The sequence below is a fragment of the Marmota marmota genome, unplaced genomic scaffold (genome assembly GCF_001458135.2).
Source record: "Marmota marmota marmota unplaced genomic scaffold, marMar, whole genome shotgun sequence".
Classification (NCBI taxonomy): Eukaryota; Metazoa; Chordata; class Mammalia; order Rodentia; family Sciuridae; genus Marmota; species Marmota marmota.
In genome coordinates this window covers 13,043,518-13,065,054 of record NW_025999913.1, presented here as the reverse complement: position 1 = coordinate 13,065,054, position 21,537 = coordinate 13,043,518, and the positions used below count along the sequence as shown (strand labels likewise).

General features: G+C 33.3%; 1 protein-coding gene across 1 annotated transcript in view; it reads left to right on the top strand.

Annotated features, from left to right (window-relative positions):
• Nup153 (nucleoporin 153) overlaps window positions 1–21,537 on the top strand; it is a 47,101-nt gene that overhangs the window by 8,191 nt on the left and 17,373 nt on the right. The window contains exons 5-13 of the mRNA XM_015494054.2: window positions 5,623–5,739; window positions 5,852–5,896; window positions 5,985–6,038; window positions 8,103–8,249; window positions 8,934–8,983; window positions 9,277–9,379; window positions 17,616–17,753; window positions 18,292–18,390; window positions 19,596–19,680. Coding sequence (XP_015349540.1) covers window positions 5,623–5,739; window positions 5,852–5,896; window positions 5,985–6,038; window positions 8,103–8,249; window positions 8,934–8,983; window positions 9,277–9,379; window positions 17,616–17,753; window positions 18,292–18,390; window positions 19,596–19,680 — 838 coding nt within the window. The remainder of the gene's footprint in view (window positions 1–5,622; window positions 5,740–5,851; window positions 5,897–5,984; window positions 6,039–8,102; window positions 8,250–8,933; window positions 8,984–9,276; window positions 9,380–17,615; window positions 17,754–18,291; window positions 18,391–19,595; window positions 19,681–21,537) is intronic.

The following is a 21,537-nucleotide window of genomic DNA, read 5'->3' as shown; positions in this document are numbered from 1 at the left end:
CTTTTTAGGATATGTGAATATTATTTCAGGTCTAAGTGAACATTTTGTGTATTATATTTGTGTGTGTCTCTTAGGAAGTTTGATTAATTTATTTTGTAAGTGAGGAATAAATTACATAATAAAAATTTGCTCTTATTTGTGTATTTGAATTAATAATAAAACACATGCAGTTGTGTAGCCATTTCAGCAGATTTTTGAACAAACATTCTCATCACCTCAGAACATTACCTTGTGCATCTCTGTTGTCAGTCTGTCCTTTCACTACCATCCTCTTGACAACCACTAATGTTTTTCTTTCCCTGTAGTTTGCCATTTTCCAGAATGTCATATAAATTTTAGTCAGGTGTAGCCTTTTGTATCTGACTTAATCCAGTTAGCATAATGTGTTTGAGATCAGTCTGTTTTTGCATGTCAATAGTTCCTTTTTATTGCTGAGTAGTATAATTATAGTTTTTCACCAGTAAAAGGACACTGGATTATTTCTTGTTTTTTGCCTGTTTTGGATAAAGCTGCTATGAACATTTTGTATGAATGTTAATTTTCATCTCTTGGCTAAAATACCTGGGAGTTGGATTACTGGCTCACAAGGTAAGTATATAATAAATTGCCAGATTGTTTCAAAGTGACTGGTACCAGTTTGCATTCTCACTAGTAGTGTAAGAATTCTAGTTGCTCTGCATCCTTCCTAGCACTTGGTGCTACCTTTTTGTTTTAGCCATGCAAATAGGCATGCAGTGGTAATTTCAACATGTGGTTTTAATTTGTACTTCCCTAGTGGCTATTGATTATTAGTACTGCAAGAAATCAGACATGTGCTCAAAAGTTACTCAGCAAGGCAAACTACCCGAAAAAATCTGGCAAGCAAGCACACTGGGTGGGACGTCTGCCCAGGTTTTTATCCTTTTGCTCTGATAGAAGGAGTTTAGGATTACAATATGTGTGATTGACTAATTTAAAATTGGGGAGGGCAAAGGGAAGGACTCTAGTTAGGATTGGATCACCTAGTACACTGTAGGCATTATGATTGGAAGACAGAGGACAAAGAGAAATAGTTGGGGGAATCAAAATGGCTACATTTTAACCACATGGTTTAGTAAATTAAAAATAGCTCCACCTAACTACTCACTAGGAAACTCAGATTTTAGATTATAGCAGACACTTTTTTGTTACATATTAGGAAATTCAGACTATAGGTTTAACTTTGACAAAAAAGACAACATTAATCTTACATGATGTTGAACTTCTTTTCAAATGCTTATTTGTAATCAGTGTCTTTGCAGCGTCTTTAAATCTTTTATCCATTTTTAAATTGGGCTATCTTATTAAAGAATTTTGAGCGTTCATTTTTTTCAAATCCTTTATCAAATGTGTGTTGCAGATATTACATTCTGTGACGTGTTTTTACAGTGTCTTGAAGAGAAATTTTTACTTTTGATTACATCTAAGTATATTGTTCTGTTTTTTCTTTTATGATTTCGCTATTATATCTAAGACATTTTTGTTTAACCCAGTGCCACAGATTTTCTTGTTTGTCCCCAGAAGCTTCATAGTTTTAGGTTTTAATTTAGACCTGTGATTCATTTTGAGTTAATTTTTTTTATCTTGTATTAGGTATGGGTCAACACTTGTTTTACGTATGGATGAACCATTGTTCTAGTACCATATGTTGAAAAGTCTATATATTCTCCATTGAATTACTTTTGCACATTTGTTGAAAAGTAGTTTACTATACATTGGCTCTGTTTCTGGACTTTCTATTATTTTTCCATTGATCTGCATTTGTCCTTGCAGTATTACCTTGTCTTGATAGCTCTTTTATAGTAAGTCTTAAAATCAGGTAATGTGAGCTCTCTAACTGTTCTTTTCTTTTACAAGCTTGTTTTGGCTTTCCTGGGTTCTTTGCTTTTCCATAAAATTTTAGATTTAGCTTGTTGGTTCCTACAAAGGCTGTTGGAATTTTGATTGGGATTGCATTGAGTCTAAAGATCAATTTGAGAAGAATGGACATCTTAACAAAATTGAGTCTTCCAGTCCATGAATACAGTATATCTCTTTATTAAGGTGTTTTTAAGATTTCTTTCATGAGTGTTTTGTAGTATTCACAATGGAGACCTTGAACACATTTTGTTAGAATTTTTTGTTTATTTTGATTAGTTACACATGACAGTAGATTGCATCTTGACACATTTATACCTAAGTATTTCATTTTATTTGGCATAGTATGAGCAAAAGTCTGAATAGTGTTATTTATTCAATAAGTTGAATTCTTAGTTGAAGTCTTTCCAGCAAAGAAACATTCAGGCTCAACTAGCTTCCCTGATGAATTCTAACAAGTATTTCAAAAAGAAAAAATACCAATTATATTATAAACTCTTCATGTATTAGAAAAGAACATTATCCAACTCTTTTGTGGGGGTACTGGGGATTTAACCCAGGGGCTTTTACCACTGAGCTGCATGCATCCCCAGCCCTATTTTTTAAATTTCTTTTTGAGATAGGGTCTCACTAAGTTACTGATTATGGACTTAAACTTCTGACCCTCCTGCCTCAGCCTCCTAAGTTGCTGGGATTATAGGTGTGTACCACCATGCCTGTCTCCCCAACGCAGTTTGGGGGGGGGTAGGGGTGCTGCGGATCGAACCCAGGGCCTTGTACATGCAAGGCAAGCACTCTACCAACTGAGCTATATCCACCCCCTGCCAAACACATTTTTAATAGGCTAACAGTACTTTGATCCAAAATGAGACAAAGACATTATAAAAAAAAAACATGGACAGCATTTCTCATTAATTATGGATACATGCTTTTCCAACAAAAATTTTTGTAAATTGAATTCAACGTTTATAAAAAGAAAACTGTATCATGATCAGGTAGGATTTGTCCTGGGAAAGCAACATTTGAAAATTTTGTAACCTACCACATAAGCAGATTAAAGAATAAAAACCTTATGAACATTTGATATTATAAAACAATTCACAAAATCCATCATCCACTCAGATAAAAAATTTTCAGCAAACCAAACCTAGGAAAAGATAAAAGATTCATCCTGATAAAGCATATTTACAGATGTACCATTCCTTAATGTGAAAGACTGAATACTGTTCTTCTGAAATGGGGGAAAGAGCAGGGAAGACTCTTTATCAAAACTGCTACGCTTCAACCTCATATTACAGATCCTACCCAGTATAGAACAAGGTATACAGATGGAAAAGGGAGAAGTAAAATAATTTCTGTTCAGGAATGTAGGTATTTATTTATATCTATTACCAAAGGACTTCAAAAAATGCTATCAGAACTAATAGTTTGGCAGAGTCACAAGATATAAGGTCAAAAAAATACAGAGCAATTTGTATTTATGTGTGTATATATTAGTTGTCAATAATTAGAAATGAGTAACTTTTTGAGAAATACCAATTTAAGGGAAATTGCATCCTGTTCTTTGTTCTGCTATTTTCTTGAGGACTACAAATTCTGGTTTGTGTGGGTTATAGTATTTTTATTTTATATTACAGATTTTGACCTTTTTAGAGATGGAAGAGAATGTAAACATTAAGATTTTTGGAGCAAATCTTATTGAAATGAGAATCCATGGCAAATAGGAATCAACAAATGCTTGAAATTACGATATTTAAAGATTTTAATTTTGTCATTAAGGGTAGTCATTTCTTATCCTGATTAGAAGATTCTTTCTTGTCTAATTAACAGTAATTATGAGACTTTTTTTCTGCGCTACTGGAAATTGAACCCAGGGGTGCTTTACCACTGAGCTACATCCGCAGCCTTTTTTTTGGAGGGTGGGAGGTACAGGGCACTGCACCAGGGCACTCATCCTTTGAGCCACATCCCCAGATTTATTTTGTATTTTATTTAGAGACAGGGTCTCAATGAGTTGTTTTGCGCCTCGCTTTCTGCTAAGGCTGGCTTTGAAGTTTTGATCCTTCTGCCTCAGCCTCCCAACCTGTCGGGATTATAGGCATGCTCCATCTGCACCTGGCCATCCTCAGCTCTTTTAATTTTTATTTTGAGACAAGGGATTGCTAAATTGTTCAGGCTGGCCTCGAATTTGTGGTCCTTCTGCCTAAGTCTTTCAAGTTTCTGGGAGAACAGATGCATAACACCACGCTAAGCTATGAGCCTTATTTCTGAGTGTTTTTATGGGGGACATTTTGTTATAAGAGAAAGCATTAACTGGATGTCAGAGTTACATAGGAAGCTTCTTCTTAAGCTGTTAAAAACTAAAATTTATAGTTAATATAGTTCAACGCATAGAATAGTCTGGAGTGTGTTCCTGTTTCCTTCTCCTTTATTGCCAGTATTGAGTTCTGTTCTTTTTAATGCTGAGTGCTGATATACCCTTAGAATCTTCCTCAATCAAGCATCCAAATATTTACAGTTGACATTAGATATTTTTGTTTTTGTCATGCTGGGGATAAAATCTAGGACTTTAAGCTTGTTAAGCAAGTGTTCTTCGCTGAGCTACACCCTTAGCCTTATAATTGACATTTGGAATGCAGTCTATTAGCTATTTCATTCCTAGAGTTATGGAGCTAGAAGACATTATCAACATTCCAGTTCAGTTCTGTTTTATTGATTGGTGAACTGAGCCCCTGAGAGCCAGTAGACTTCAGTGATATCCTGGTGAATAGTTTAATGTTTTCTCGTGATTGCTGAAGCCTCTAGTCTCTCAACAGCAATCCATAGGGGGCACCAAATTTGTAATAATACTAATGTATTATTATTATTACTAATGCAGCTACTTTGAAAATAAATGAATATATTTGATATATAAGAAAAAATTTTTAAAGTAGTAATTATGGTTCAAATTTTTAGATGATGAAAATTTTTAAAAACTAGGTTATATTTTGGTTGTGAGATATCTTTTCCTTATGTTACTCATTGCCAAATTACTTGGTTTTGTGGTATCACATGTTTATTAGAATCTTGTAGTGCATTCTTGAGAGACGGGTGTATTTTTATTGGAATATATATATATTTTGCTTTTGTATTAAAGGGTAATTGCCTAGTCTTTAAGTTTTTTTCCTAATCCCAATTTTAAGAAAGTAAGTCACTTTATTAAGAAATAGCATGAGTATTTAAAAATGTTCCTTTTGTCATATTGACTTTTGAGAAACAAGTTATTAGTATTAAAATGTTAGATTTTCATTGCAGTAGAATCTATAGTATTTTGTTTATCTGTCTTGGAATTTGCTCGAATTAAATGTTAATTAATATTCAGAATAACAGCTATCTTAATTCACTTCTCATTAATTTAATATTATTTGATTTAAATATCAAGAGTACACAGGTCAAGGTATTGCTAGAACTTTTTTTACCAATTATACCTTTTCACCATGTATAATATAACTACAGATCATTCTTCAGAGTGGTGTGTACTATTTTATCACTTCTAATTATAAAAATACTGTCTCAGGCAGGGAATTGGATTTTCAGTAAAGGCATGAAGAAGAAAAACAAACTCTTATTTTATGACACCTCTCAGAGATAAGTTGTTGTTAATAAAATGTCTAATGTAAAACACGATAAATATTGTAGATATTTTCATTACATAAAATATGTGACTTAGATTTTGTTGCTAAAAATAATGTAGAGTTTACTTCACAGGCACCAGTCAGAAGACAGATGAAAGCTAAGCAACTTAATGCACAATCTTACGGTGTGACTAGTTCAACAGCTCGGCGAATATTGCAGTCTTTAGAGAAGATGTCAAGTCCTCTAGCGGTAAATTTTTAAAATCACTCTTAAACAAAATTTGAGTTTAGTGAAAAATCTTAATTTTATTATTTCATAAAAAATAAATTTTTTAAACAAATTGTTATTATAACATTAACAGGATGCGAAAAGAATTCCATCAGTTGTTTCTTCTCCTCTAAACTCTGTAAGTTGACTTTTAAAGCTGTTGTATTCTCAAGAGACATATATTTTTACAATTTTCTGTATATTCTAATACTGTTTTATTTTTTCAGCCTCTTGATAGGAGCGGGATAGATATCACAGATTTTCAGGCCAAAAGAGAAAAGGTATGGTAATTATTTTATGTGTCATCAATTTTGTAGCATTTAAAGTTTAACCAGATACACAAATTAGATTTAGTTGATAGTTGTCATGGCACGTGTTTGAAAAATGACATTTTTTGTACTTGGACATTGTTCCTTCTTTTGCTCAGTGGTAGAGCATTTGCCTAGCACATGTGAGGCACTGAGTTTGAGCCTCACCACCACATCAAATTAATTAATTAATTAATTAAAGGTATTGTTCATCTACAACTAAAAAAAAAAAGATGCTGCATAGCAGATGCTTATTCAGTATTTTTTGGTGATCTGCCATTTCCATCTTTAGATTCTTTATGGTCTTTATGACTTGGTTCTTTTGATAAATGAAAACGGGAATGAACAAAATTTGTTTAGTAATTAGAAGGTCAGAAAATTAAAACCTTCATTGAACATTGAACCTTTGGAGATTTTCCTAATTATCTAACATTATGACAAATCTCATGTGTATAAATAGAATTTCAGTTTGGTACACATTTCGTCAGCCAGCCAACATACTATTTCAGGATACCAGAACTATAAAAAAATGTAATGTAGATGTCTTGATACCCTTCCATTATGTTTTATATGGTTCAAGTTAGCTCTTTAGGTTACTGTGTGAAAAATAAAATGCTTAATAATTTGAGGCTTTGGGTTAGTTATGTTTATGACTGGTTAAATATCCTTCCAGAAATGCAGATTCTCAATTTCATACTGTTGAAAGCATTTATCACTAAATTTCCCAAAAGTGATTATTAAAATTATCCTAATTGTCTGAATTCACTCTGGGAACTATATGAGAGGTTGATAAATTATAATTATGAAATTGAGTATAAAGAAAGCTAAAATTGAATTTTTCATGGAAAAGTATTGCTTCTCAATTTTTGAATTACCTAGATGTTTGAACTTGGGCAAGAGGAAATCTATTATTAGCTGTCATCATGGTATTAATTTAAATTGTTAACTCTTCTTAGACTCTCTTGTAAGATTGTTTAAAAACAAGTGGAGTTTTAAGGTTATCCCATAATAATATTGTCAATAAAAGTCTTATTACTGTGTCGTATTATTAATGATTGCGTATTGTTTAAATAAAAGGAAACAAAATGCTGGGGTACAGCAAGTTCATGTTTCACAGATACGCCAGAACAGTCAGCAAAATAAACTGTCTTATTGAGTTATGTGGTCACACTAATGAAAAGGATTTAGGGAAGAGCTAGCAACTGTACAGAAACTTTGCCCAGAAAACGCAGGTTGTTCACAGCTGCTGCTGAGTGCAAGGGCTCTATTCATGGTATTGCAGTCTCCATCCAGGGTCCAAATTCTGGGCTTTATGGTGACCTTACACCATCAAGATTTTTACTGTGTTTTAGAGAAGCAAAGGACTGTTAATGAAAAACACTTGTGTGCTTAGACAATAAAACCAGTTCATTTCAGAATCTGCAAGTTTTTACATTGTAAGGTTTTGACTTAGTTTGTTTTTTAATTAACATTGGAGGAACCAACTTAGGACTTTGTTCATGTTTTTAGGAATTAGAAGTATTTTTATGACTAGCTAAAAAATATTCACATACATTATTTTTTTGAGGTGCTAGGGTTCAAACCCAGGGCCTTGCACATGCTTGGAATAAGACTTTAGTACAAAGTATGTCCCCAGCATTCATACAGTATCTTATTTGCAAGATGAAGAAAATGTAGACAATAATTTGGGGGAAAATGTGAGAAAAAAACTGAGCAGTTTTAAATTAAATAAATTCCATTTTATGTGTGAGCAAATGTGCATGTATGTGAAAAAAATCACTGAGTCTGGAATGAAATATAGTTAATCTTCCTATGAAATTGTTTTGAATTTGTGTGTATGTTATACATATATATATAGATAAAGTACCACTTAGGTTCAGTTTTAATAGTTTTTCCTAGTAGTATATATTTGCATCTGCTGAGTTTCTTTAGAAGTATTCATGGTCTCTAGGTAACTTTAGATATTGTCGTGTATTTTTAGATATGAGTCATTGATACGTATGAAATTATTTGTCTTTATTTCTGTTTACTTTTAAGGTGGATGCTCAATATCCCCCTGTTCAGAGACTTATGACCCCAAAGCCAGTTTCCATTGCAGCAAATCGAACTGTTTATTTTAAACCATCTCTGACCCCATCTGGTGAATTAAGAAAGGTTAATCAAAGAATTGATAAAAAGGACAATGTGAGTATTTATTTATTTTCACCAGTCTTTGAATATTGGTTATGATGAATAATAATGAGTAATGTTAAAAGGAGGTATTCTCTCATTATAATCTAGCATCTATATAATGAGTAAAGTCGGTGTATTAATGATGATTATGTATATTCCTTTAAATAGTTTTCACCTTGATCAAATCCTAAATTAGCATTTACTGGTAAATATTAGTATTATACTTACTATCTAGATTAATTTTGCTAGATTTGATCCCCCCCCTCCCCTGATCGTAAGTTCAAAGCCAGCCTCATAAACTTAGTGAGACCATGTCTCAAAAAAAAAAAAGTGTGAGGATGTGGCTCAGTGGTTGAGCACACCTGGGATCAATTCCCAATACAAAAACCCCACAAATATTGTGATTTATAGGAAGAAAAATGGTATAGCTGGGTGCTGTGGCTCACATCTGTAATCCCAGTGGCTCTGGAGGCTGAGACAGGACGATCAAGAGTTCAGAGCAAGCCTCAGCAAAAGTGAGGTGCTAAGCAACTCTGTGAGAACCCTGTCTCTAAATAAAATACAGAATAGGGCTGGGGATGTGATTTAGTGGCCGAGGGCCCCTGAATTCAATCCCTGATACCCCTCCCCCCCCCCAAAAAAAAAAAGAAAAGAAAAATTGGATCTAATGGAATCTATTTTTTTTTTCTTTTCTAGACTGGATATGAAAAAAATATGACACCAAGACAAAATAGAGAACAAGAAAGGTAATGTCATTTCATATCCGCTAAATTTCTTTATATTTAATTTGTAAGGTCCATATTTGATTTCAGATACCTATTTGAATATTAAGAAATTTAAATGTAGAAAATTTATGCCATAAAAACAAAACAAAAACCTGTCAGTTTTAAAAATTATATTAAGCTTTGCATTTATTTTTCTTCCTTGTTAGCAGTTCTGGATTTTAGGTATTTAGTTAACAGGTTATGGACCTGAATAATATATCAATTGTTTTGATTTTCTTTTTATTTGCTAGTGGCTTTTCATATCCAAATTTCAGTATTCCTGCAGCCAATGGTTTATCTTCTGGAGTAGGTGGTGGAGGTGGCAAGATGAGACGAGAGAGAACACGCTTTGTTGCTTCTAAACCTTCAGAGGAGGAGGTAGGGTTATATATTTAAATATTCCTGAGGTTTTTAAAATGCTTTGATGTGGTAGTTTTAAGGGGAGACCTGTAAGGGTTGGGGAGGACCCAGAGCAAGAATTATCTGCCATTGAAACATTTTCTTCAAAGTATGTGTGTAGCTGGGCATGGTGGTGTAAGCCTGTAATCCCAGCAGCTTGAGAGGCTGAGGCAGGAAGATCACAAGTTCAAAGCCAGCCTCAGGAAAAGTGAGGCAGTAAGCAACTCAGTGAGAACCTGTCTCTAAATAAAATACAAAATAGGGCTGGTATGTGACTCAGTGGCCGAGTGCACCTGAATTCAATCCCCACTACACCCCCTTGTCCCCCCAAAAAGTTTGTGTGTGCTAACTTTAGTATTTTTAGTGAGTATTATAAAGCCACAATAAAAACAAATATTATAAAAAACATTATCATCCTTCAAATACGGGAATTGCCATCAAGATTACTTGATCTTGGGGTGTTACTATATAGTTTTGTCTGTTTTTAAAACCATATATATGGTTAATGCTGTATATATTCTTGTCCTTTTCTCCATTTTTTTCCTTTTGTAGTTGTTATTGACATTGTGAAAATTAACTAGTTTGTTTCATTTCACTGCTATATATTTATTCAGTGTAAGCTTTACTGCAGTGATTTCATTCTACTATTAAGATGTATTTGGGTTGATTCCCAGTACATGTTAATAATATTCATGCACTTTTCCCTCTTTTTTTTTTTTAACATTTTTCTTGTTTGCCAATGGGGCTTTATTTATTTATTTATTTATCTGTCTGTTTATTTATTTATATGTGATGCTGAGGATCAAGCCCAGTGCCTCACACATGCCAGGCAAGCGCTCCACCACCGAGCCACAGCCCGAGCCCACTTTTTCCTCTTTATGTACAATATTTTCTCTAGTATATTTCTGTAGAAATGGAACTGTTAGATTATAGAGGATGATGACATACAAGTTCATATGTATTAGATGTTGCCATATTGCTCTTCTAGGTAGTTTTGCAGTTTAACACTTTGCACATTACAGTGGGTAGATAGACTTTTCTGTATCCTTACCAGATCTTGATTTTGTTGACTTTTGAATTTTTGCCAGCATGATGGTTGTGAAATGATATATCATTCGAGTTTTATTTTCCATCTTGTTTACTGGCAGGAAGACATCTTTTTTGGCCATTTGTGTTTTTCTCTTATCAGTTTTTTTCTATGGGGTTATTTCTTCAATTAGGAACAATTCTTTATATATACTGACCTTGAATGTTTGCAAAAAATCAGTGACTAATAGAAGATTGGTTTCATTAATCTTTCTGCCTATAGTTGGCTATATATTTTTTTACTAGTTTAAATTGAATACAGGTCTCATTTCAGACTTTTTATAAATGATTTCAGCCAAGTTACATCATTTAAAATTTTTTTGTTGTTGTAAAGAAGGGGTTTATAAAGCTTACTAGATCATTTAACCTTTGGTACATAATGCTTTCATTTGCCATTTATTTCAAAAATCTCATTTGTATCCTCTTTGACCACAAATGTTTTAGTGGGATATATTCTTAAATTTAACATGTAAGTGACTGTGAATTCAAGTTTTGATTGAAGTTGTTGAATGTCTTAGGGTTAATATTTGTAATGTCAGTTGGTATTTTGATTAGCAGTCTTGTTTGGGGAAATCGGTTTCTTTTTCACTTTCCTTTTCCGAGTTAACATTTCAGTACTTTTGCATCTGGCTTATCAGAATCATGATTTCTTTGCCTGTTGGACTTCCTGTATGTACCTTTGCCATGATGTTTGGGTTTATGCTAAGGGCCTTGGTTCAGTTACTGGTCTGGACGCTCTCTTTCCCTTAGGTTCTGCGTGTCACTCTGCTGCTGGAGAGTTGTGAAGGAAGGGAATATATTAGTGTATTTCACTATCTCAAAAGAAAACTTCAGTCTTTAATGCCATTGATCATACAGTATGTACAATTTTAGCAAACCTATTTTATTTTGTTATTAAAGCTTTTATGCAGAACTATTAATTATGTTTAAGAAATAGGTTGTCTGGACAGAAAATGTAGCTTAGTGATAGAGCCTTGCCTAGCATGCTTGAGACTTGGGGTTTTTTCTTAGTACACACTGAGAAATAAGTTGTCTTACTTTATACAAAAAAGAAATTTCGTGATTATCTGAATAATGTAAGATAAACTTGTTTTTCTAGACATACTTTTATATTTTTCATTAATATTGTGATATTATTTATCCCTGTATGAGGAAAATATTGGGTTGGTTTTATGTTTACCAGATGACATATTGTGTAGATATTCTTCATTTCCCTTCACTATCAATTTTTAAAGATATTAAGCTGAAGCTCGATGATATCTGCAGCTTGATTTTAACTGTCTTAAAGATAGCGTTTAGTGTTAACTTTGCGGTATTGCGGTAGGGGTTTTTTTGTTTGTTTTATTTATTTACTTTTGTTCTTATTGTCTGGTATAACAATTGTGAAGAGTTACATGGAAACCCCTATCTCATATCTTTGTCACCACCTCCCTGCTCCTGGGCCCCCCCTCCATTCTGGCCAACTGCCAACTGTCAATTTTGCATCCCAGGATGCCTTACCCAACCCTTGTTCATCCCTGGCTCTTTTCCACATTGGAGTTGTTATCTCCACATTTCTGAGGAAAGAGGTACTAATTGGGAAGACTGCCCCACGTTTCAGCTCACTGCTTTTTATCTGGATAAAATAGGTTTAGCTACACATTTTTATAATTATTTTGAATGCATTGCTTTTTAAAATTATTGTTCATATGTTAGTGATGTTCAGACCAGTAGGGTCTGGTTTTAGTTATAGTTAGAATTTTTGGCGAATTACTAAAGATTTTTTTTTTTGGTAGGTATTTTAATGACCTTTAGGGAAAGGCCAAGTGGGAGAAAATTAAAATGGAACATAAACAGATAATGCTGATTTCAGATCAATTACTACTTAGCAGGATTTTGTATTTTTTGATTCACTAAACATTCAGGTTAATACAAATCTATATCTAAAGTAACTTAAGTTTGCAATATTGAGATAGAGTGTTTTAACTTTTATCTTAGATTCTAAAATTTGTAAGAATTATAGTCACTACACTTAACTTGCATTTTGCCTTTATGTCTCTATTTTTGGTACTAGGACTTGAACCCAGGGGTTCTTTATCACTTGAGCTACATCTCCAGCCCCTATTAATTTTTTTTTTTTTTTTTAAATTTTTTTTTAATATTTATTTTTTAGTTCTCGGCGGACACAACATCTTTGTCTGTATGTGGTGCTGAGGATCGAACCCGGGCCGCACGCATGCCAGGCGAGCGCGCTACCACTTGAGCCACATCCCCAGCCCCCCTATTAATTTTTAATTTTGAGACAGGGTCTGGCTAAGTTGTTGAGGCTGGCCTCGAACTTGTGACCCTCCTGCCTTAGCCTTCCAAATCCCTGGTATTACAGGTGTTTTCTATCATGCTGACTGTGTCTCCTTAGTTGCTTATTTCTAAAATGGGAATAAGAATCAACATATTACTGGGTACTGTGGTCAGAGCCTGTAGTCCTAGAGTGGCTCAGCCTGCTAAGCCAGAAGAATCGCAAGTTCAAGGCCAGCCTTGTCAATTTAGCAAAGACTTGGTCTCAAAACAAACAAAACAAAACAAAACACACACACACACACACACACACAGGGGTAGGGATGTGGCTCAGTGGTTAAGTGCCCCTGGATTCAATCCCCTGTACACCTTGTTGACATCTAGTGAACTCTACACCCTCAAATTATGGTATATTCTTCAAACAGAACATATACTGTACTATATTAAACAAATTTCAATGCAAGTTTAATTAGAAATTCACAATCCTCCACCCAGATATTTGGAAATTAAACACACTGCTAAATAATGCATGCGTTAAATAAAAAAATCAAATGAGAAATTGGGGGATGGGGGACAAAAACAAAACCCAATATATTGAACCTACGTCTGTAGTACATCTGTCACTTGATAGTAAGCCAAGTATTTCCCTGCTCCAATTTCTTCTTGTATCACATCTACCTTATATAAAATAACTCAAGTACATGTATAACTCAAGTACATGTAAAGATGTTTAAAAGGTATTAAGTCATGAAACATTTGATGGTTGGCCTGTTCATATTGATTAGTGCGTTCAGCTTGTGTCTGTAACCATCCAGTTAGCAGAATTCTTGACATTTTTTTCTCCTATTAAGACCCACTTATCTCCAAGTCCTTATTGGGGGCATTAGAAATCAAATTACAGAATAATATAAACAACCAGTGTGGCTGTTTGTGGCTTAATGAATTGGCACAAAATAGTAGGTCATACAGTATGTTAACGTCTAAAGGCAAGAAAATAAGCTTGAGGTTGGAGATTAGAAAGTTTCCTTCAAAACTAGCCTGATGTATCTTTTGTTTGCTCCCCACTTCCCCAAATTGACTGTCAGGTTCCAAACATAAAATATCAAAGTAATTATTCCGCAAATACACATGTAGCACTTAGATTTTAATGTATTGTATTTGTCCTATCAAATAGCCATCTATTGGGCTGGGGTTGTAGCTCAGTGGTAGAACACTTGCCTAGCATGTTGATGCACTGGCTTTGAACCTCAGCACCACATATAAATAAAATAAAAGGTACATTGACTACTAGAAAAAAAGATGGGCATCTATCTCCCCCCTTTTGGGGGGGTGTTTTTCAAATAAGTTGAAGATATCAGTATACGTCACCTCCAAATACATCAAGGTTATATCATGTACTAGAATTAAATATTTGTTGTTTTTTTAACTTAGCAAAAATATGCTTATAGTGAAATGTAAAATTCTTAGGTATAATGTTTAATGAATTCAACAAATGCTTAAACTAAACCTCTATTGAGGTAGTGAACATAGCCACTATCCCAAAAAGTGTACTTACATTCCTTCTCCAGTCTATTTCTGTCACCTTCTACCCTAAAGCACTTAGATTTTAATGTTTTATATTTGTGCTATGCTCAAATATAAAATTACTGTGCTCATTTTTCCCAAATTTTGGTTTTGCTTTTCCTGGAATTTCATATAAATACAATTATTCATAAATATTCTTTTGTTCTGGCTATAGTGACTAAAGCTTCTGTGAACATTCTTGTACAAATCTTTTTGAAATCATATTTATTTCTCTAACAGTAAATACCTAAAAGTTGTAGGTTGTATTCTGAGTGTTTTAACTTTTTGAGAAACTGCCAAATTGTTCCCCAGAGTGGTTGTGGCATGTTATACTCCTACCCAGAAACTTCTCAGCATTTTAGTTACTCCTGATATTTACCAGCAGTTGTCATCTTTTTAAATTTTAGTCATCCTAGCTTGTGTATGGTGGTTGTGTTGAACTTTAAATGATCATTTCTCTGATGACTAATAACATTGCATTTTTTTAATGTGCTTGTTGGCTTTGTATGTGGGTTGTCTGCTCAGATCTTTGTCTTTTTCAAAATTGGGTTGTCTTATCATTAGTTGTAAAAGGTCCCAAGGACTTTTGTCGTATACATTTCTTTTTTACCAGTCTAAGCTTTTCATTTTCTCAACAGTGTCTTTTGATCAGCAGTTGCCAAATTTTATAAAGTCTGATATTTTTCCCCTGTTGTTTTTGCAGTTCTTTATATGCTAAGAAACCATTGTCTTTCTCCAGGCTGCAAAGATATTGTTTTCTTCTAGAAGATCTGTGTTTGTGCTTCCTGGTTTTGGGTTTTTGTTTTTGTCCTATTCCCCCCCCCACCAAATTTCTTATTTGTTTTTTTTTCTTTTAAATTTAACTCATGGCATTATTTAGCAGTGTGTTTAATTTCCAAATATTTGGGTTGTGGATTTCTAATTAAACTTGAATGGAGATTTGTTTAATATAGTGCAACATATGTTCTGTTTGAAGAATATACTGTAATTTGAGGGTGTAGTGTTCTTTAGATATCAACAGGTGATTGGTATTTCTTAGATCTTCTTTATTTATTTTTTAAACTTTGTTATCTTTATTTTTTTATTTTTATGTGGTTCTGAGAATCGAACCCAGTGCCTCACGCATGCTAGGCGAGCGTGCTACCACTTGAGCCACATCCCCAGCCCTCTTTATTTATTTATTTTTCGAGAAGGAAGTATTGTTAGTCTGTTGTTGTAGGTGAAGATTTAAAATTGACAACTTTTTATATATATATTCAGATTGTTTTTTCCCCTTAATTGTATCAATTATTGTGTGATATATTTTGAGGCTCTCATTAAGAGCTCACACCTTAGCGTGTAATGAGTTGATCTTTTAATATCAAATGTCCAAAAAGATCTTTAAGAATATTCTTTGTCGTGAAATTTTCTCTGTCTGGCATTAATAATAAGTGCTGAATTCTTACTAGAACACATTTTATGCATAGGTAATTACAGTTTATATCCTTTTCTATCCATATGTTTTCAGTCTTTTTATATTTAAAGTAAGTTTAAATATATGACATATACTTGAGTTTAGATGTTTAATTGGAATGTTTAATTCATTTATAGTTAATGCAATTATTGATGTGGTTAGATTTAGGTCTACCATTTTCCCAGTTTTTTTTGTTGTTGTTGTTGTTTGTTTCTTTTGAAAGCTGCCTCTATTGGTGTGAATCAATTATTTATTAGAATTTCATTTTAATTTATCTTTTAGCTTTACCTTCTTTGTTAGTATCTTTTTTTCAGACTGTTACTTTTGTACCACTTGCTATAAAATCTAAGTATCTTGCAACTATATAGTTCATATTTGCTACTATTCATCCCTGGCATTTTATGCTATATGTATCATTTCATTTTACATTTAGGCAGACTGTAAACCCACAGTATATCCTCTTTTCTTTTTCTTTTTTTTTTTTAAGGGCATTTAAAATTTTAGTTTTATATTTGTATTGTTAATGGACCTTTATTTTTTATTCATATATGGTGCTGAGAATTGAACCCAGTGCCTCACACATGGTAGGCAAGTGCTCTGCCACTGAGCTACAACCCCAGCCTTCTATTTGTTTTTTATATAATTATATATATTTTAAAGAAACTAAAAAAGAAAAGTGCTTTAATTTTGCCTACGTATTCTTCATTTCCTTCCCAATCTGAGTTTCCATTTTGTATCATTTCACTTCAGCCTGAAGAAATTATAAAGCAAGTTTTATGGCGACAAATTTATAAATTCTTAGATTTATTTTATCTGGAGGGAAAAAATGGGAAAAATGGAAGTGTCAATTTTTGCTTTGATTTTTAGATCAACTTAATTGAGTTGTGATTTATGTGCTATGAACTTTTCAGATTGTTTTAGCTGGCAGTGAACTTACCGGAACTAAAACTCTTTCTCCTCTGGTGGGCAGCAGTTTAAACTCTAGTTCCAGTGAGGTTCCTTGGTGTCTGCTTTAAAACCTGTGGAGTTTTCAGGTTTAGCAGATTTGAGTGGTTTGCATTCAGACTTGGGGGATTCCTTTCTGTGGCTTTTCATTTTTTCATCTCCCCTCATTTCTAACTGTTGTGGTCTTGCCACACTGTCTTCTGATTAGTCAGCTAACAGGTTTTCAGTATTCTGTCAAGTTTTCAGTTGCTCAGAGTCACTAACTCAAAGAGAACAGGATGCTCACTCAGTGCCCTTTCCTACCTACTTTTTTCCTTGCTTTTCAGTATTTCCAAATGTTTGGTGTTGACTTTTTTTTTTTTTAACACGTTTTCTCCTATATTTTTATGTTTCCAAGGCATTGGTCACATAAAGTACTCCACTACCAACTAGTACAAGTGACTCTGTGTTCTTAATCTGGGTCATTGGAAACTTGGGATGATCTTTGCTCTATTGGTTAGAAACCAAAGCAATTTACTAGACTTCATGGGTTCTGGTAGTTATTGTTTGTTTTAATGCAAAGACAATATAGAACTTTGTTTTGCATTATTACCACTGTTATGTGTAGAGTAAGAATCTTTCCTCTCATTTTTGCCAATTAGAAAAATTGGTGTAAGGGTAGTTAAGCTCTCAGAGTTATACGGCAGTTGGTGACATAAACCTGGGATTCAGATCTTGTTTTTTAACTTGAGAGCTTACATTGCTAATATTATATGGTGCTACCTTCTTTGTATTCTAAATTTATCTTATCTAAATTTATCTTAACTTCATCAGTTCTACCTGAAAATAAGAGTAGGGGTAAAAGAATGATGGTGAAGATGCAAACTTGTCATTATAATACATGCTGTGTTTTAGGAAATGGAAGTACCAGTGTTACCGAAAATACCCCTACCAATCACCGGTTCTTCACTGCCTACCTTCAATTTTAGTTCTCCAGCAATCACAACTTCCTCTCCGTCACCCATCGGTCCTTCCCAGTCGTTAACAAACAAGGTACAGAGCCATTGTATAAATGAGGTGATGTACTTCTTAAAATGCTTATTTTAAAGCAGTGATTAATTTCTTTATGGAAATTAATACCTCAAAGTAAAGAAAAATAAAATGATGTCTTAATATTAAAAATTTAAATATATTTTATATACATTACAATGGAATTCTTTAACTCTTATGCAGTGCATTAGAGAAAAAAGATTAATTTGTTTCCAAACAATATTTCCAATGAGACTTGGTGGGGGTAGGAGTAGATGTTATGTCTTTACTTTCTCAGTTAGGATTAATATCTTTTAGTTTGCCTCTGTGCCCCGTCCCTTGTTCCTTACTTTCACTTTTTCTCAACATGTAGTTTATTTTTCTCATGTAGGCAACTATCCAGCTCTAAGATTGTATATATTCCTTTTCTAAGAGGCAGCCAGATTTTATAGAAGAAACTCACAGTGTTTTTTTAAATAATTTTCTGAAGGTATGTTTTATTAACAGTTTCTTTTCCTAAATAGCTTTGTTTGTGTCATTTCTTAATAATTTGGAAAACCAGGTACAAATGACATCTCCAAGCAGCCCTGGAAGTCCCATGTTTAGATTTTCATCTCCAATTGTAAAGTCTACTGAGGCAGATGTACTACCTCCATCCTCTGTAAGTAGTAATAAATACTTCATATTTAATATATATATTAACTTAATAAAGCACATATTTTGTATTTTATAAATATAAACTATTTCAAAGCTGTACTGTATTTTATCAAATCTGTGATGTCATTGGTAATAAGAAACGTTATTTTTTTGTTTCCAACTTAAATATTCATAGTACAGAAAAGGTAAGTGAACAACTGCATATACCATTTGATAGTTAATTCTCCTTCTCTGTGACCTCTAAGAAAAGGGATATTCCTTTGCTCCATTTAATATAGTTATCATACCCAAGAAATTTTATCATGATTTTATAATACAGTTCATATTTAGACTTCCCATTGTCCCCAGACTGTCAATTAGTTGATGTTTTATGTCTATTGGCCCTAGATCCAGATAAAGACTAGGACCTAATTACTGAATTACGCTGCATGTACTTAATAGATCTGTTGAGTGACCTTTTTTAAAAAAATACATACGTATTTTTAGTTGTTGAATGACCTTTATTTTATTCATTTTATTTATATGCAGTGCTTAGAATTGAACCCAGTGCCTCACACATGTAGGGAAATGCTGAGCCACAACCCAAGCCCTGATAAGTGACCTTTTAATCTAGAAAAGTTCTGGGCTTTTTTGGTCATGCAACATATATTTGTTCATGATTAAATAACATTTTGAAAGAGAATAATGCATAAATTTAATGTACATTTTGTTCCAGGTTTGGCATTTTGTAAATTTTGCCTTCTGTTTTGTCTCCTCTTTTTTTTGGTCCCAACTAGTGTTACAGATCAAGTATAATTTCCTTGCTGCTTGCCGGAAACCCATCAGTTATCCCCCAACTCATACTTTTTAATAAAAAAAAAAATTGCATTCAGAAACTGGGCATTAGGAATGCAGCATTATTTTCTGGAATGTTTTGAAAGGGGGAAAATAAGGCCTAAGAAATCCTTTTTTTTTTTTTGAGACAAGGTCTTGCTGTGTTACCCAGTCAGCAGTCTGGTCTCATTCCTAGGTTCACATGATCCTCCTGCCTCAGCTTCCTTAGTGCTGTTACTACAGGTAAAAACCACAGTGACTGGCTTATGAATCCCAGATTTAGATATTGTGGAAATTATATAGGTGAAATTTAGTGTGTGTGTATAAATTCTTATAATAAAGTATTATTTGTTTAGAAATGAGTTGACACTTAAGAAGACTTTTTTGTTTTTACAGATTGGATTTACATTTAGTGTGCCTGTTGCAAAAACAGAATTTTCTGGCTCCACTAGTACTTCAGAACCAAGTATAAGTAGTTCTGGTAAGTAAAATTTTTTTTCACATATTTTTGCAAAAACACAATTGTATTCATTAGCATAGTATTTCAAATTCTTTCACCTTTGGTAATTCTTCTAAGTGCTTTCACTTGAATGAAGTTAGCTCTGAAAAGAAGTTGTTGCTTTCTAATAATACTTTCTATTAATGGTTTTTCAGCAGGACAGTCACCATAACAAATTTATTCTCTGTGTTTAGTCAAAATACTGAGCAAGTTATAAATTAAACTTAGTTTTACTGTAAATTTGTCTACAGTATAATTGTGGTGGATCTCATCTCCAGGTTTACTGAGCATTTCATAAGCATTTTCATTTGTAAAGGTTATGCTGGCCTTTGCAGATGATGATACATAATCTCTGAACTGAAAAAAAAAATTGACGTATTTGAGGAAAAGGAATTAGATAATTAAAATAGGATCTTGTTATAGTAGTAGTTGTTTTCTTTTCACATGGACTGTGCTACTTAGGATAAGAATTCTGAACAAGGGCATTTTCCCCAAGAAATAAAGCCAAGGGAAAGGGTACAGTAACAAAAGAAAAAGCATTACATTCTTTGTAAATATCAAAAAAATTATTGTGAGGTTGGAGAGAGAGCTTTGCCTGCTAAGTTTGTGATTCTAAATTTTTTTGTTACCTTTTTTTAAAATCAAATAGCTGTAGTAATAAAAAGTGGCAGACTTTTCAATTGTACTTCTTACCATAAAATTTTCGGATTAAACTTTGAATTATGTAGTAAACCTCTCATGACTTGTTATGAGGAAAGGTATTAAAGTCCTTTCCGGATTTTACTAATGCTTTAGTAGTGGTAACTGAATGGGTAACAATTTATTAAAACAGCTTTTTATTTTGTGAGAAATTACCCAGTTTTTTTTTTTTTTTAAGGAGTGTTTTCGAGTAAATTTATGAGTGGCATCTACAAAATTGTGTATTGTCACTTTAACACCTTTGGTTCTCACCATTTTTTTTTCCTCTTTTTTTGATACTGGGGATTGAACCCAGGGGTGCTCTACCACTGAGCTACATCCCCAGCCCTTGTGTTTTTTTATTTTGAGACAGGGTCTCGCTAAATTGCTGAGGCTGGCCTCGAACTTGCGATCTTCCTGCCTCGGTCTCCCGAGTCGCTGGGATTACAGGCGTGCGCCCTGGTTCTCATCACTTCTATCATTTAGCAAAGCTGATTGAAAATGTGGAAGTCATGATTAATTATTTTGTGACAGGAGCTAGTTTTCCCATTTTCTTCTTTTTGTCTCTTTGAGTGCGCTTCAGGTAATCCTAAAACTTTACCTTAAATTTACTAAAAACAATTTAATTTTGATTATAAAAAGTAAAAACAATGAATATGAATTCATTTTACCACTAGCAGCCACCATTAATTTTTAGATAGAAACATTCTAAATTTTCTGGACTTTCTAACCCACTTTTGCCCACAACTATGCTTTTTAGCATATGCATTTTATCATGCATTATCATTCAGCAAATATGCATTTTATTATGTCACTGTTATAGGCAATTGATGTAACCAGACCCTTATTGATACTGCATCATACAGATTTTTAATATAACCGAAGGATATTTTTAGTCATTGCATGAATTTCTGGACAAGAAGTAACTGTCTCTGTTGAGAATTTGTTTTAGGTTTTTTTTTTTTTTTTAAATCACTATTTTAAATTGCTGAGCAATCAAATACATTATTTTAAGCAGTTTTGCCCCAGTGGCTGTATCCCCAGTGTTTCCGTTTAATTTTCTTCTAATGAATTTACTTGCTAACAGTTGTAATTTATACTTCTGTGCCTTTTTGTGATATGTGGGGTGGTGAGGGGAAAGGATTTTTATCTCCTTATAAT